The sequence below is a fragment of the Doryrhamphus excisus genome, chromosome 14 (assembly GCF_030265055.1).
Source record: "Doryrhamphus excisus isolate RoL2022-K1 chromosome 14, RoL_Dexc_1.0, whole genome shotgun sequence".
Taxonomy (NCBI): Eukaryota; Metazoa; Chordata; class Actinopteri; order Syngnathiformes; family Syngnathidae; genus Doryrhamphus; species Doryrhamphus excisus.
In genome coordinates this window covers 16970887-16987078 of record NC_080479.1, presented here as the reverse complement: position 1 = coordinate 16987078, position 16192 = coordinate 16970887, and the positions used below count along the sequence as shown (strand labels likewise).

At 38.0% G+C, this 16192-nt stretch overlaps 3 protein-coding genes across 4 annotated transcripts; 2 read left to right on the top strand and 1 right to left on the bottom strand.

The window, feature by feature from the left end:
* Window positions 1-74: 74 nt before the first annotated feature.
* mrps21 (mitochondrial ribosomal protein S21) lies at window positions 75-1659 on the bottom strand. Its single transcript, XM_058047363.1, has 2 exons — window positions 1338-1659; window positions 75-592 (listed from the first exon to the last, which is right to left on the bottom strand). Exons 1-2 carry the CDS (start codon window positions 1418-1420, stop codon window positions 412-414), a joined length of 264 nt encoding a protein of 87 aa, XP_057903346.1. The 5' UTR covers window positions 1421-1659; the 3' UTR covers window positions 75-411.
* Window positions 1660-2542: 883 nt separating this feature from the next.
* crabp2b (cellular retinoic acid binding protein 2, b) lies at window positions 2543-7846 on the top strand. The gene is made up of 4 exons (XM_058047120.1): window positions 2543-2646; window positions 6079-6257; window positions 7097-7213; window positions 7287-7846. Exons 1-4 carry the CDS (start codon window positions 2553-2555, stop codon window positions 7335-7337), a joined length of 441 nt encoding a protein of 146 aa, XP_057903103.1. The 5' UTR covers window positions 2543-2552; the 3' UTR covers window positions 7338-7846.
* A 1880-nt stretch (window positions 7847-9726) lies between these two features.
* On the top strand, window positions 9727-16126 carry LOC131101731 (histone-lysine N-methyltransferase SETDB1-B-like). Of its 2 annotated transcripts, none has more exons than XM_058047068.1 (8): window positions 9727-10027; window positions 10822-10927; window positions 11003-11269; window positions 13180-13347; window positions 13418-13619; window positions 13909-13982; window positions 15381-15571; window positions 15691-16126. In XM_058047068.1, the coding sequence occupies exons 2-8, from the start codon at window positions 10849-10851 to the stop codon at window positions 15793-15795; spliced, it is 1086 nt and encodes a 361-aa protein (XP_057903051.1). In that variant the 5' UTR covers window positions 9727-10027; window positions 10822-10848; the 3' UTR covers window positions 15796-16126. The 2 variants fall into 2 exon arrangements, with proteins under 2 accessions (XP_057903051.1, XP_057903052.1); XM_058047069.1 differs by lacking the exon at window positions 9727-10027 and adding an exon at window positions 10102-10210.
* The last annotated feature ends 66 nt before the right edge of the window (window positions 16127-16192 follow it).

The following is a 16192-nucleotide window of genomic DNA, read 5'->3' as shown; positions in this document are numbered from 1 at the left end:
CGTTTTTTGGAGTATAGTCTTGTGGTTTAATGACGGAATTGACCATTGAGCCAAAGTAAATACTAAAAAAAGACTACTAACTACACTATTTAATACAATATATAATTTTGATGACACATTGATGATTTCATTGACAATATTTTGGATGTCAGTAAAGATGTCTACAATTTTTATGAGCTTCAATCAATGAAAAGTACATATTATATTTACGGCAACAAATATGCTTTTGTACTATGATAAAAGAGCAGAATGCTAAATATCTACTTAGCCAAATTTAAGCACAATTATGTTTCATAACAGGTTTTGTGTCATAAAAAAGAAGGAGCATTTGTGAGATGATAAAGATGATGATGAAAAATATTTTTCCTGCTTAATTTTTCCCCCAACTTCCTGACTCCAATAATGTTTTTATCACATTCCAAGCCAGGGATCAGTTCTGTTCGTCCTGGAGATGAAGGCAATTTTCCTCGCCATTTCAGTGTCGTAGATCCGCTTGCAGTTCTCGTAGCTCTTCCGTTGTCGCTCCCTGCAGGGCTTCTCGAAGTACCGCTTGCGCTTCACTGTCTCAATGATCCCATCCTGGTTCAGGACCCTGAAATATATGGTTATGTAAACTCCAAAAGGAAGAAGACCAAGACTATTTTTTTGGTTACATTGGAGTTGTTAGATAAGCTACATACACACTTGTTGCACAGCTGAACTGCAAGTGGAAAGGAGCACATTCTCACAATATAATATAATATAATCACAATATAAATAACAAAAATCAATATTTGACATACAAATGAATATAGATAAAAACAAATTTTACACATTGACTTTCTTCCATCACTGCACACACATGGCAGATGTTTACAATCTCATGATTTGACGGATTACCGTCGCAGCTGGCGGCAAGGCTAACTTCCTGGTAGCCTCGCCAACTTCCGTTTTGTGTTTTCAGAGTCTGAGTGCGTCTTTGAAGCATTTGAAGCATTTGTATTCAACACTGCTACACTACTATGACTTCTGCTACTGTATAACTTTTAGCATTTATATTAGGTTGCTCGTTGTCGGGAGGTAGTGTCAATAATAAAAACTAAAACTTATTTCGAAGTACATTATATTACATATTAGAAAGAGACAATGTTATAAAACTACAAAAAACAATCCTATTTGTTGATTTACGGTGCTGTCCTCGTGCGGGCACACGAGAAGCCACCACAGCGCCTGCGCAGTTCCGTGACATTGCGCGGAAGGTTGCCTTAGCTAACGACAGCTTGGTACTTCTCCTCGATTTGACCGTAAATATGGATATATCATATATATCAATAAAATATTAACAAACAAAGCATTACCTGTTCAGTTGTTTGTACGCCGCATCAACGTTGCCGTCTTGGACCATCACAGTCCGCGCCACAAAGCGAAGATGCCTCGCCATGTCGCCCCGTTTGCGACGGAAGTGACCGTGTAGAAACACTATTGAACGGTCAATAGTTCCTAATAAATTGTAACAATCCTGTGTAATGCAGTTAGCACCGGAACAACAGGCTTTTAGGAGCAAGATACAATGTTCCAAAAAAAGGCTCAATAACCCCCAAAATAAGCTACTGTTTGCGGTCGTAACACAAGACAATCTACTTCGCACTGGCTAACCTCTTACGTCACTTCCTGTCCGCCAATTCCCCGTTCCGTAACCAACAGTCCCACACATAACACACGTTCCCCAACTGTAATACATGTTAAATTAATTGTTATATTTGGATGAGGGTTTGACTGACATATGAATGAGAGCTTCCCAAACCAGGAATCGCACCAATCAAATTTAACACATGCCATTAAATAATAAAATAATAATAATAATAATAATAATAATAATAATAATAATAATAATAATAATAATAATAATAATAATAATAATAATAATAATAATAATAATAATAATAATAATAATAATAATAATAATAATACATTAAAATACAACATTCATTCGTTAATACACAGCTAAAGCAAGAGTAAAAGCGGGGCACAGCAGTGCTTATTATTATTTTTTTAATTATATTATATATATATATATATATATATATATATATATATTTTATTATATTATATATATATATATATATATATATATATTAAATATTATTATTATTATTGATTATTGATATCAAAATTGTTGATTATGAATGCATTCATTTACTTGCAAATATTGCATGAATAGATAATAAATAAGCTTTCAAATTATTTGAACGTGGAGTGTTTTATTAGACTTACTACAGCGCCCCCTAAGACATTAAGTTTAGTTTAGATTTTGACAGGATTATAGCACCATCTAGTGTTCGTTTACACGAACAACAGCAAAGAACGCATTTAGCAGACTTTTTCCGCATCTGGTATCCAAATGCCTCACCTCGATGATGGAGGGTGCAGCTTGGACCGACTTCCATTGGTTGGATCGGTTTTACATCCAGGGAGCAGCCAGCCAATAGAAAAGAGGAGCAAATGCAAGCAGAGGAGGAGTAAAAGTGAACTTTGCACACCAACACACACACACAGAGAAACGGATTGACGAGATGGAGACCCAAATGGAGACCCAAATCCCAGACTTCTCTGGGAAATGGAAAATGAAGTCATCGGAAAATTTTGAGGAACTTTTAAAAGCTTTGGGTGAGTAGTAAATGTGTTTAAAAGTCAAATCAGTATGTACATGTATGTATCATTATAATAATGCATTGTTTTTTTGTGACATTATTCTTTTTCATGTTTTGAAAACTATCATATATACTTTGCAATTTTGAGAATAAACAATTATTTGCATTATTTAAACTTGTTAAATCGTCGAAAGAATTATAAACCTGTGTGCATTTAGAACAAGGGATAGAGAATTACCTTTGTTTTTTGCATGTTGCAGTCAATATTTTATGTTTATGTTTTATTTTGTTAATTAACTATATTATACTAAATTAATCCGTTTGAGTTGGTCCGACACATTTTTTTCTTAAATTTAACATTTACATTTTGCACTTATACAGTATATTCATTCATTCATTTTGTATAGATTATCCTCACGAGGGTCGCGGGGGTTGCTGGAGCCTATCCCAGCTGTCTTTGGGTGAGAGGCGGGGTCAAAATAACTAATAAGTTTTTTAAGATTTCTTTCACATTTCAAAATAAGACCATTTTTGGCATTTGTAAATATAACGTCACAAAAAAATGTTCAAAATACTCGGGATATTTCATATATACTTCCTGGTGCATTGTGCTATAGGTGTTAGCATGCTAATATCGGCATACTAGCATTTTTTACTATTTTCATGGGTACACCCATATAGAAACACTTCCTAGATGTTATCATGTTAACATTAGCGTGTTAGCATTATTGTTAGCATGTTAGCATTGCTAGCATGCTAACATTAGAATAGTATTTTTTTCTACCAATTTTTTTCCACACCGATTATGCTCGGTGTAAGCAACCTACCTAATGTTATCATGCTAACATTAGTGTGTTAGCATTGCCTTCATGGTAATATTAACATAGTAGCATTTTTAGCTGTTTTCATGGATCGTTACTTGTATGAACACAGCACTATCATGTCGGGTGTTAATATGTTAGCATTGCTAGCATGCTAACATTAGAATAGCATTTTTTCTACCAATTTCACAAGTAGACACGATTATGCTTGGTGTAAGCAACCTACCATTGCTAGCATGCTAACATTAGCACACTAGCATTTTTTGCTATTTTCATGGGTGCACCCATATAGAAACACTTGCTAGATGTGTTATTATGCTAAGATTAGTGTGTCAGCATTGCCTTCATGGTAATATTAGCATAGTAGCATTTTTAGCTGTTTTCATGGATAGTGACTTGTATGAACACAGCACTATCACTATCATGCTGGGTGTTAACATGTTAGCATTACTAGCATACTAACATTAGAATAGCATTTTTTCTACCAATTTCATAAGTAGATATGATTATGCTTGGTGTAAGCAACCTACCATTGCTAGCATGCTAACATTAGCACACTAGCATTTTTTGCTATTTTCATGGGTACACCCATATAGAAACACTTGCACTATCATGCTGGGTGTTAACATGTTAGCATTGCTAGCATGCTAACATTAGCACACTAACATTTTTTACAATGTACGCCTAGCGCTATCATGATAGGTGTTAACATGTTAGTATGCTAACATAATTATACGAACATTTTTAGCATTTTCAGAGATAGGCACTTGTACAACCACTTAGCGCTATTCTGCTAGGTGTTAGCATACTAACAATAGCATTCTTTTTTTCATGTAAATTTTCAAATAAATAGAGGATTAATATTTATAGTGTAAATCACAATATGAAAGAGAACATGCAAACTCCACACAGAGATGGCCGAGGGTGGAATTGAACTCGGGTCTCCTAGCTGTGAGGCCTGGCGCTAACCACTTGGACCCTGTGCAACCTTATATTTAACATTTTGATTTAAATGTTGATTTAGCATTTCCATCAGAGTAAACATTTAGAGTCACCTTTTAATTGTTGCTCAAATGTGGGAAAAAATGAGTTACATGTTAGAAAAGTGATGTAAAGATGCACCAAAAATCCAGTTCTTATCAAATTCCTGGTCCTGGTGAATGGTCTTGTTTTTAAGTACTTGTCATAGGGCTGCACAAGGGAGGTCAGGAGGAGGACAAGCAGTGGCATCCATTAAAAATCAGAAGACAAACAAGCTGAGGAGGCATGCTAGATTGGACTCATCTGAGGCAGGGTACTCCTCATGCGGCTGTAATTAGAGCCAGTGTAAACGGAACTAAGCCTCAACATGGGCCCCATGCAGCAGCGGCTGGGCTGCTATACAACAGACATCCCTGCATGGCCCGGGGTCTCCCCAACCCCAAGCTAATGCAGTACATGTGTGCTTCTTCCCCATATTAGTTGTAGCAAACCCTGACGTTCTGTTCTGAAGGACCTTATTCAGTGAAAGTTGGAAATGTATTGGACTACTATTACCCTTTGGTAATGGTAATGGTTTAATTTCATTAGAACATGCATCAGATTACAATTGAATGCATCCCATAATCAGTTCACAGTTCCACATGTCCAAAAGGAGTAGGAAGAAGCAAAGCTTATTAAATCCTACCCCTCCATCTGGTACTTTTAAAATCAGTAACTGTTACATTTGTTCACTTCCTGCTTTCCGAATTAATTTTAATTTTAATTTTAATTTTAATTTTAATTTTAATTTTAATTTTAATTTTAATTTTAATTTTAATTTTAATTTTAATTTTAATTTTAATTTTAATTTTAATTTTAATTTTAATTTTAATTTTAATTTTAATTTTAATTTTAAAATTTTTTTTTACAATTCATGGTTCCATTTATCACAGCAAGTCTTCCAGGTCCTGAATCAGTAAAACAGCCCCAGACCATCACACTACCACCATCATATTTTACTGCTGCTATGATAGGGTTTAATTTTAATTTTAATTTTAATTTTAATTTTAATTTTAATTTTAATTTTAATTTTAATTTTAATTTTAATTTTAATTTTAATTTTAATTTTAATTTTAATTTTAATTTTAATTTTAATTTTAATTTTAATTTTAATTTTAATTTTAATACGGGGTGTCATGTAATATGTGACATGTAATAACAACAAAGAAAACAGCAAAAATATTATTAAAAAAATATTATATTTATTTTTTTTTTAAAAAGCTGTAATCTAGCAAAAAAGTAGCAAATTTGACCAGAATAATGTCATAGTATGAGGGAAAATAACGTAATTTTAGTAGCAGGAAAAAATATGCAATTTTTCACAACTAAACTCTTAATATTATAAGGAAAAAATAAGATAATTTTAGTCACTCAGAGCCAAAACATTAAAAAAATCATTTTTTTAAAAGCCATAATATTATGAGAAACAAACAAAACAAAACAAGGTTCCCGGCCACCTCTTCCAGTGTCCTAGACCCTTCTCCCGGACTGGGCATGCCCAGAACACCTCCCAAGGAAGGAGTCCGGGAATATTTCATAAATTGAAAAAAATGTCTGGTTTCAAAATCTACCAATTTGACGTCACTTTTTTGTTCCCTTGTTCTCAGGTGTGAATATGTTTGTGAGGAAAATCGCTGTGGCGGCGGCATCCAGTCCTGCAGTGGAAATCACACAGCAGGGAGCCAGTCTGTCCATCAAAACGTCCACCAGCATCCGCACCACCCACGTTTCATTCACTGTGGGTCAGTCTTTCAACGAGACCACAGTAGATGGATGTCCCTGCACGGTATTGAACATGGTTCCATTGAAGCAGCAAAAACAGCCTCAGACCATCACACTACCACCACCATATTTTACTGTTGCTTGTGGGATATTTTTTGGTAGACAGCAGAATTCATGGTTCCATTTATCACAGCAAGTCTTCCAGGTCCTGAATCAGCAAAACAGCCCCAGACCATCACACTACCACCACCAGATTTTACCATTGCTTGTGGGATATTTTTGGTAGACAGCAGAATTCCTGGTTCCATTTATCACAGCAAGTCTTCCAGGTCTTGAAGCACCAAAACAACCCCAGACCATCACACTACCACCACCATATTTTGCTATTGCTTGTGGGATATTTTTTGAGAGACAGCAGAATTCATGGTTCCATTTATCACAGCAAGTCTTCCAGGTTCTGAATCAGCAAAACAGTCTCATACCATCACACTACCACCACCATATTTTACTGTTGCTTGTGGGATATTTTTGTTAGACAGCAGAATTCATGGTTCCATTTATCACAGCAAGTCATCCAGGTCCTGAAGCAGCAAAACAGCCTCAGACCATCACACTACCACCACCATATTTTACTGTTGCTTGTGGGATGTTTTTGGTAGACAGCAGAATTCATGGTTCCATTTATCACAGCAAGTCTTCCAGGTCCTGAAGCAGCAAAACAGCCCCAGACTGTTCCATGTTTTAACCATTAGTGTTAATGGCTCTCACTGTGGTTGGCTGGAGTCCCAATGCTTTAGAAATGGCTTTATAACCTTTATCACTTTGGGTCTACGATGCTGTAAACTGCTATGCAGAGCTTTTGTTGTCAAGAAACTACTTTCATGATTTCTTTCTTTTATGAAGAGTTTTCCGACATGGGAGTCAGAGCGTAAGATCAGCTGTGTGCAGACGTTACAAAAAGGCGAGGGACCAAAAACTACATGGACCCGTGAGCTAACAAATGATGGCGAACTGATACTGGTAAATAACGATGACACTTTTGAAATGCTGACGGTCGTGCTTTGGGTTCAACACTTTCACTTTCTTTTTCCAGACGATGACAGCAGGGGACGTCGTCTGCACCAGGGTTTATGAAAGAGAATGAGGACAAGGCTGTCATACATCATGCATGCTTCATATTTACTTACTTTAGGCTCGACCAAAGCACCAATAATAGGTCTGGAAAAATGCTTAAACTAACATATGAGTTGGTGACATACATTGAATTCATCAATAAGGAGTTTGCTTTCATATTGTAAGCTGTTTTTGTACCCAGTATTAGTATTGTTTATACACATTTTGAGTATTAAGTTGCAGTGTGATGAATCGAGTGCTGTTAGCAAAGTGTTTGTTTGTGGGAGGAAACCGGAGTTTTTATTTTTATTTTTATTTTTATTTTTATTTTTATTTTTATTTTTATTTTTATTTTTATTTTTATTTTTATTTTTATTTTTATTTTTATTTTTATTTTTATTTTTATTTTTATTTTTATTTTTATTTTTATTTTTATTTTTATTTTTAAAAAAGATTGGTAGATTTTGAAAACAGACATTTTATTTCCATTTATGAAATTTTTCCGGACTCCTTCCTTGGGAGGTGTTCTGGGCATGCCCAGTTGGGAGAAGGGTCTAGGACACTGGAAGAGGTTGGCGGGAACTTTGTTTTGTTTTGTTTGTTTTTCATAAAAAATTTTGAGTATTAAGTTGCAGTGTTTATTATTATTATTATTATTCATGGAAAGGGAAGTCTTGGTTTTCCTGCGACACGACCTTGAATAAGCGGAAGAAGATGCATGGGTGGAAGTTGAGGAGTCCCTCCAAGATCAACCATCATCCTTCAAAGAAGTTGGTCCCATTCCATCATTGAGGTGGAGGTCAGTTCTCTGCTGAAGGAGCCTCAGATTCTTCCTTGGAATTCCCGGGAATGATGTTTTGGCCAGGATTAAAGACAAGCTCTTTGCAGTTGATGCTGAAACGAATGTTCTAACTGGCTTTCGTCACTGAACGGGTAAGAGTCGTCCATACTCTGAAAATTCTTACTCTTCGAAAAATTCTCAGAGGAGAAATCAAAACCATATTCAGTCCCTCCTTGTTAGCCGAGCGAGCCAGTTCATTCCTCCCGCAGTGATGTAATGGGGCCTTGTGGTGGAGCGCAAGCGTTGGAATGCTGTGGTTTCAAGGCCTGGAGGTACTCAAGTCCGACTTTTGATCCAAAGCAATCATGGTTGTTGAAGGAAAGTTGCTGACAAGAGGATGTAAGCACAAAAGACCATAGAAGCTGGACCGAATAGTCCTAATTATGGTTCATTAGTCAACTCAATGGTGGCATTGAGCACTGAATGGATGTAGGTACTGTGTCACCGGGCTATTACGCCCACAGGAAATGAAAATCAGACAATTTAAAGTTGCTCCCTTTTTACGACTCCCATAATTTCCTCCGTGTGGGATGTTTGGGGGAAATGTTCATTTGTCCAGAAGAACACTTGTGAAGTGATATTTTGAGGTTGGACCTGCTAACGTACAATATCCATTCTAGTATGATTGATGGGATTGATTTTAATTTTAATTTTAATTTTAATTTTAATTTTAATTTTAATTTTAATTTTAATTTTAATTTTAATTTTAATTTTAATTTTAATTTTAATTTTAATTTTAATTTTAATTTTAATTTTAATTTTAATTTTAATTTTAATTTTAATTTTAATTTTAATTTATTTTAGAATTCATGGTTCCATTTATCACAGCAAGTCTTCCAGCTCCTGAATCAGCAAAACAGCCCCAGACGTCACACTACCACCACCATATTTTAGTTGCGCAATAAGATGTAAACAAAGAATAATAAGAATGTAAATGTGACTGTAGGGGTGTTATTTCATATATGCAGGGCTCTAATAATGGTAAAGATTGTATTTAGAAAGTCATAAAGTTTTAAATTAAATTAAAATTTTACTTTATTTTATTTTATTTTATTTTATTTCATTTTATTGTATTTTATTTTATTTTATTTATTTTTTAATTTTATTTTGATGTAAATGCCCTTACCTGCTTAACTGATTTGCTCTGCCAGGGAAAAGTTCAAGCTACACCTTACCTGTTCTATGGAATTTTATTTAGCTTTATTTATGTCTTATTTTCTTATATTTTGTCTACAATATTTGGTAATATGAGTGCAAATGTGACTATAGGGGTGTTATTTCACGTCTAGAGTTCTCTAATAATGTTAAATAACTCATTTAGGAGGTCTTAAACAGGTTTCCGGTGCTGTAATGAATGCTATGAAAATATTCAATTTATTAATATTTAATCCTTTAATCCTTTTGATTTAACAATATATTGCAGTCCACAAAAATATTAAAGAAATTGAAAAACGTACACAATAACTGCACTTGGGCTCAAATGTATGATGATTTGATGTTAATATCTTCAGAAATGAAGAATTATTGTGACTTGGTAAAAAAACAATTCATCCTCCATGCCAGTAGGTGGCGTAGTCATCACACAGATGTCGTGACAAAGTGAAAGAATACGTGAATAATAGGACGCTTTTTTGCTAACAACCACAAGGCAAATGTACGAACGAGTTGCATACTTTACACAACAATTACACAAATATTTAAGTGGTTGAATGAGGTAATCTTACTAAATCCTGATGGTTTATAGTTATTCGTATAAGTAGTTCAAGAGTATTATCGAGGCCATTATCCAAGGCGGTAACTTAGCTACGTGCTAGCGGGGCAGCTAGCTCCAACGGGCTAACGACACTAAAGAGGACCGCATTGAAGAACCGTTAAGTCAGGTAAGTGAACGTGAATACTAATAAGTGCTGTTTGCTGAATCGGGTACATAAAAGTAACCGTGGATTCCCATTCATTCTAGTGGGGGGTTCCGTGAACGGTTAACTGACGCGGTTTACCCGTAAAGGCTCAATTTTGACTCTCGGCTGTGAGGGAAATGACACCAGACTCAGCTAGCGTTAAATGTATGTATTATTTGGTTCGAAGTGGTGCTGTTTTTGGTCAACTTGATTATTATTATGTTGACACTTGACTTGGTTCGGTCAGGCTAACCACAATTATCACGTTAAACTTTTCACATAGTAAAAATAAGTCAAATATATGTCATCTTGTATAGCTGATTGTAACTTACGTCAAAGCAGCGTCACAATGTTGTCGTATTGTTATAAATATGAGGAACTGCCGGATCGACAGTCAGTATTGACTTTCTTACAGCATATTCGTATTTTACTGTGTAAAATTAATTAATTCATTCATTTTCTATTGCTTATCCTCACGTGAGGGGTGTGCTGGAGCCTATCCCAGCTTTCTTCAGACGAGAGGCGGGGTTACACACTGGACTCGTTTCCTCCCACGTTCCAAAAACATGCTAGGTTAATTAGCGACTCCCAATTTGTCCATAGGTATGAAAGTGAGTGTGAATGGTTGTTTGTCTATATGTGCCCTGTGATTGGCTGGCCACCAGTCCAGGGTGTACCACGCCTCTCGCCCGAAGACAACTGGGATAGGCTCCAGCAGTAGAAAATTAATGAATGAAGAAAAATAACACATCTTTCACAAATTGTGTTTGCGGCAGAGGTGGATTGGCGGTTTTTGAGAAGTCATGGAGATGGGGGATCAATTGGAGATGAGGATGTCACCATTCCAAGAGCCCGTTGTAAAAAGGGAAAGGATAGAATACGGTAAGTGTGTGTTTGATGTTAGTTTTGCTAATTACCCATTATATATATTCATAACTGATTTTGCTGTTTTCATAGAAAATATGCCAGAGTCGGGTCCCTCCACGAGCGGATTTCCTTACAAAAGGGCACACTTGGAATATGGCTTATCGAAACGAGTCGAAGTGTCTTTGGTCAGGCTTCCCGAATATAAGATCAGTGCTCTTCGACCGCCGACGCCGTCGCAGTTCTACAGTGAAGATGAATCGCTCAGCAGCTCAGATTCGGATTATCAGGACCGACACGATGACTCCAGTGATTCCGATATTTCGTCTTCAAAGAGACCGAAAACTACCAACAATCTTGGTAAGTCCTTCATTTTCAAGGCTAATTTTCCTTCATATTTCTATATCTATACACAAATCCCTCGTTTATCACGGTTAATTATTTCAATACCCAACAGTGATATGTGAATTTCCACTAAGTAGGATTCCTTAATTATAAATTAATTGAATATTTTTGGCGTTTGAGCATAGAAAGATTGTCTATACTGTATTTGTATTTTTTTTAACATCATTAGAGCCCTTTAGACATGAAATAACACCCCTATAGTCACCTTTACACTAGTATTACTCATTATAGAAAGTAGTTTGGGTCCTTCTCAAGGTCCTAGACCAGGGGTCAGATTAAGAATATTGTTTGGGTTAGTTCGGGACAGCCACATTCCAATAGACCGGACCACCCTAGTGTCCATTCTGGTCTCCCAATCGATCCAACTGCCTTTGCAAAGCCGAAAAACCTCTCCAAGATGGCGTCCTTATTGTGATTCACAGTCACCGAAATGGCCATGTTTGTGATTTAAGGAAGACTTGGTCTTCACACTAGCATGCTCTGCTAAACTAAGCTAACTCAGCTAGCTTCCACTTAACACGCCGTGAGTTTCCTATTAACATTTTTTTTTTGGCCAACTTTCCCCGGTGTTTCAGTTCGCCTTTTTTCGATGTATTTAGTTCTCTTGGGGAGCAGTGTTGTGATGCATTTAAGGTACTCCGACAAATGTTCATTCTCCTCACAAAAACAGCATTTCATTCATTCATTCATTTTTTGCCGCTTATCCTCACAAGGGTCGCGGGGGTGCTGGAGCCTATCCCAGCCGTCTTTGGGCGAGAGGCGGGGTACACCCTGGACTGGTGGCCAGCCAATCACAGGGCACATATAGACAAACAACCATTCACACTCACATTCATACCTATGGACAATTTGGAGTCACCAATTAACCTAGCATGTTTTTGGAATGTGGGAGGAAACCGGAGTACCCGGAGAAAACCCACTCATGCACAGGGAGAACATGCAAACTCCACACAGAGATGGCCGAGGGTGGAATTGAACCTGGGTCTCTTAGCTGTGAGGTCTGCGCGCTAACCACACCACCGCCGTGCAGCCGCATTTCATTCGTTCATTCATTTATTTTCTACATTATGTCAAATCCCAGGCTGCACGGCGGTCGAGTGGTTAGCGTCGTTAGACTTCACAGCTAAGAGACCCGAGTTCAATTCCTCCCACATTCCAAAAACATGTCTATTATAAAAAACAACATGTTTATGTCTATTAGTTTATTTAGCCATGTTTTTGCTTGCAAAAAAAAACACTTAACTCATCACACAGTAACTTAACACTCCAAAGGTGTACCTAAAAATATACAAAGAAGTACCAATATGAGTTTTGAAGTTTCCCATTCTGCATTGTGTCTGAGCAAAGCAGTTCATTGGAGGACATGCGGCATAGAAAGTGGTGAGTGCGCAGGCCACACAGCTAGGAGACCCGAGTTCAATTCCACCCTCGGCTATCTCTGTGTGGAGTTTCCATGTTCTCCCCGTGCATGCGTGGGTTTTCTCCGGGTACTCCGGTTTTCCTCCCACATTCCAAAAAACATGCTAGGTTAATTAGCGACTCCAAATTGTCCATAGGTATGAATGTGAGTGTGAATGGTTGTTTGTCTATATGTGCCCTGCGATTGGCTGGCGACCAGTCCAGGGTGTAACCCCGCCTCTCGCCTGAAGACAGCTGGGATAGACTCCAGCACCCTCCGGCGACCCTCGTGAGGAAAAAGCGGTAGAAAATGAATGAATGAGGTTGCCTTTTCGGCGTGTTTAGTTCTGTTGCGGACAGTGTTGTGATGCATTTGAGGTACAAATGTTCCTTTTCATTATGTCAAATCCCATCATATTCTGTGTTTATTAATAAACCCCCACACCACCCCTTGTCTATTTTCACAGAACACACCCCCATCATTGATTCGTCAGTGTTTGCGTACACTCCACACGAGACCGTTAAGGTCCGTCCTGATCTGCCTGAGGAAGAGATCAAAGTGGACATGGTCGTGCTGGCCAGGAAGAAGAACTTAAGATGGCAACGAGGGAAAGTTGTGGAGATCGTCACCAAGGGTAGGAAGAAAAGACACTTTGGAATCATTAAAACGAATTTTGATTTGATGAACTTTTTGGGTGTTTGCAGAAGACGGACGAGTGAAGTACAAGGTGATGTTTGAAGAGAAAGGGAAGAGTCTGGTCTCGGGACACCACATGGCTTTCGACGGCATGCCAAGGCTGGAGCAGCTGTACGTAGGCGCCCGCGTGGTGGTCAAGAACCAAGATGACGCCAACCTGTTCAGAGCCGGTATCCTGGCAGAGCTCCCCTGCAGAAAGAACCGCCTCAGGTGTGCCGGAAAGTGTCGAAAAGTGTCGGAAAGTGTCTTCGGGAGAAGGAAGTAAAGGGTGCATTTATGTTCCAAATCCTTTACAATAAAAAAAAAAAACCCTTCAGACTGGCTGGCAGTCCACATAACAGAAACTACCACATCACCAGAGACCTAAGAAGACTGATCATTTATTAATAGTATTTATTTATGTTTTCATATATTTAAAAATGAACATGGCGTGTGATTTAAGCACTGTAGAATTTAAATTTTTTTTTTAAGTCATACTAACGTTTAATTCAATTTGCAGGTTTTTGGTGTTCCTGGACAGCCACAAGCCAATCTACATCGGCTTAACGTTATTTCACCTGGTGTGCAGACCATGTAAGTTTGAGGGCCCCCCCCCCCCGCCCGCCCCCATGTATTTTAAATCCCTGATTATATTGACATAATTATAGCAGAAAAATTGGTGAAATTTAATTCTCTTGCATGTAAAACACCAATGAAAAAGTGTTAAATTTTTCAAACTATTTATTCATTTATTTATTAGGGACAATGTTACAATGTTGCACGGTGGACGAGTGGTTAGCATGCAGGTCTCACAGCTAGAAGACCCGAGTTCAATTCCTCCCACATTCCAAAAACATGTCTATTATAGAAAACATGTTTATGTCTATTAGTTTATTTAGCCATGTTTATGCTTGCACAAAAAAAACCCGCTAAACTCATCACACAGTAACTTAACACTCCAAAGGTGTACCTAAAAATATACAAAGAAGTACCAATATGAGTTTTGAAGTTTCCCATTCTGCATTGTGTCTGAGCATAGCAGTTCATTGGAGGACATGCGACATAGAAAGTGGTTAGCGTGCAGGCCATACAGCTAGGAGACCAGAGTTCAATTCCACCCTTGGTGTGGAGTTTGCATGTTCTCCCTGTGCATGCGTGGGTTTTCTCCGGGTACTCCCGTTTCCTCCCACATTCCAAAACCATGTCTATCATAGAAAACAACGTCTTTATGTCTATTAGTTTATTTAGCCACGTTTATGCTTGCAAAAAAAACACTAAACTCATCACACAGTAACTTAACACTCAAAAGGTGTACCTAAAAATATACAAAGAAGTACCAATATGAGTTTTGAAGTTTCCCATTCTGCATTGTGTCTGAGCAAAGCAGTTCATTGGAGGACATGCGGCATAGAAAGTGGTTAGCGCGCAGGCCACACAGCTAGGAGACCCGAGTTCAATTCCACCCTCGGCCATCTCTTTGTGGAGTTTGCATGTTCTCCCCGTGCATGCGTGGGTTTTCTCCGGGTACTCCAGTTTCCATAAACAACATGTCTATGTCTATTAGTTTATTTAGCCATGTTTATGCTTGCAAAAAAAACACAAAACTCATCACACAGTAACTTAACACTCCAAAGGTGTACCTAAAAATATACAAAGAAGTACCAATATGAGTTTTGAAGTTTCCCATTCTGCATTGTGTCTGACTTAAGAAGTTCGTTGGAGGACATGCGGCATAGAAAGTGGTTAGTGCGCAGGCCTCACAGCTAGGAGACCCGAGTTCAACTCCCCGTGCATGCGTTTTCTCCGGGTATTCCGGAACATGCAAATTCCACACAGAGATGGCCGAGGGTGGAATTGAACTCGGGTCTCCTAGCTGTGAGGCCTGGGTGCTCACCACTCGACCACCGTGTAACCCGTTTGTTTGCTGTCTAACAAAGTCAAAGTCAACAAAGGATGAGACCCAACCCGTTTTTTCCTCATGTCTCCCATCAGTACCAGACCCCGTAGACGACATTCAAGACGAGGCTCACCAGCGTTTTATGCAGCAGTACTTAAGAGATTGGCCGTACCCCCATTTAACCCAGTACAAACCCGGCCAGATTGCCTCGGTGGAGTTCAACGGAGATCATCACAAGTGCAAGGTGGAGATGGTGGACTCTAGCCTGATTATGGTGTTTTTTGAGGTTAGTCCTGCCTTTCTATACTGACTTAATAATAATAATAATAATAATAATAATAATAATAATATTTGCTATCCGTATTGTTTTGGATGACACGTGTTGTCATGCTGTCGTTTCCCCAGTTCGATAAGCACAAAGAGTGGATTCACCGCGGCTCCATACGACTAGCGCATATGCCAAGATTTTTGGAACTAAGGAGAAGAGAAGCAGACGCAGGTGAACACTAAATGAGCGGCCCCCATGAGCAAGCCTTTAAACCCCCCTACCCCGCCCCTCTCTCTGGAAAAAAACTCCCCTTTTATCCATTCATTCTTGGTATACTTTTATATTACTAGCTTTCTTTTCCAGTGAATTGTACAAATGTGCTAAAGTGCAAGGCGCCCCCCCCCCCCCCCCCCCCCCACACACACACACAGGACTTGACTTCAGGGGCAGCCTGAGAAAAACCGAAGAACCGAAGAAGACATTTTTCAAGCCTAACTTAACTTGTCATGTTTAAAAGCAAAATTGGTCGATTTTTAGTTGCTACTATGAGAGAATAAACAGTAAATCCTACAAGATGTACTCCAGAAAATCCATTTTTAGGGAGTATACAATACAACACTTGTTGCTAGATGAATGAAT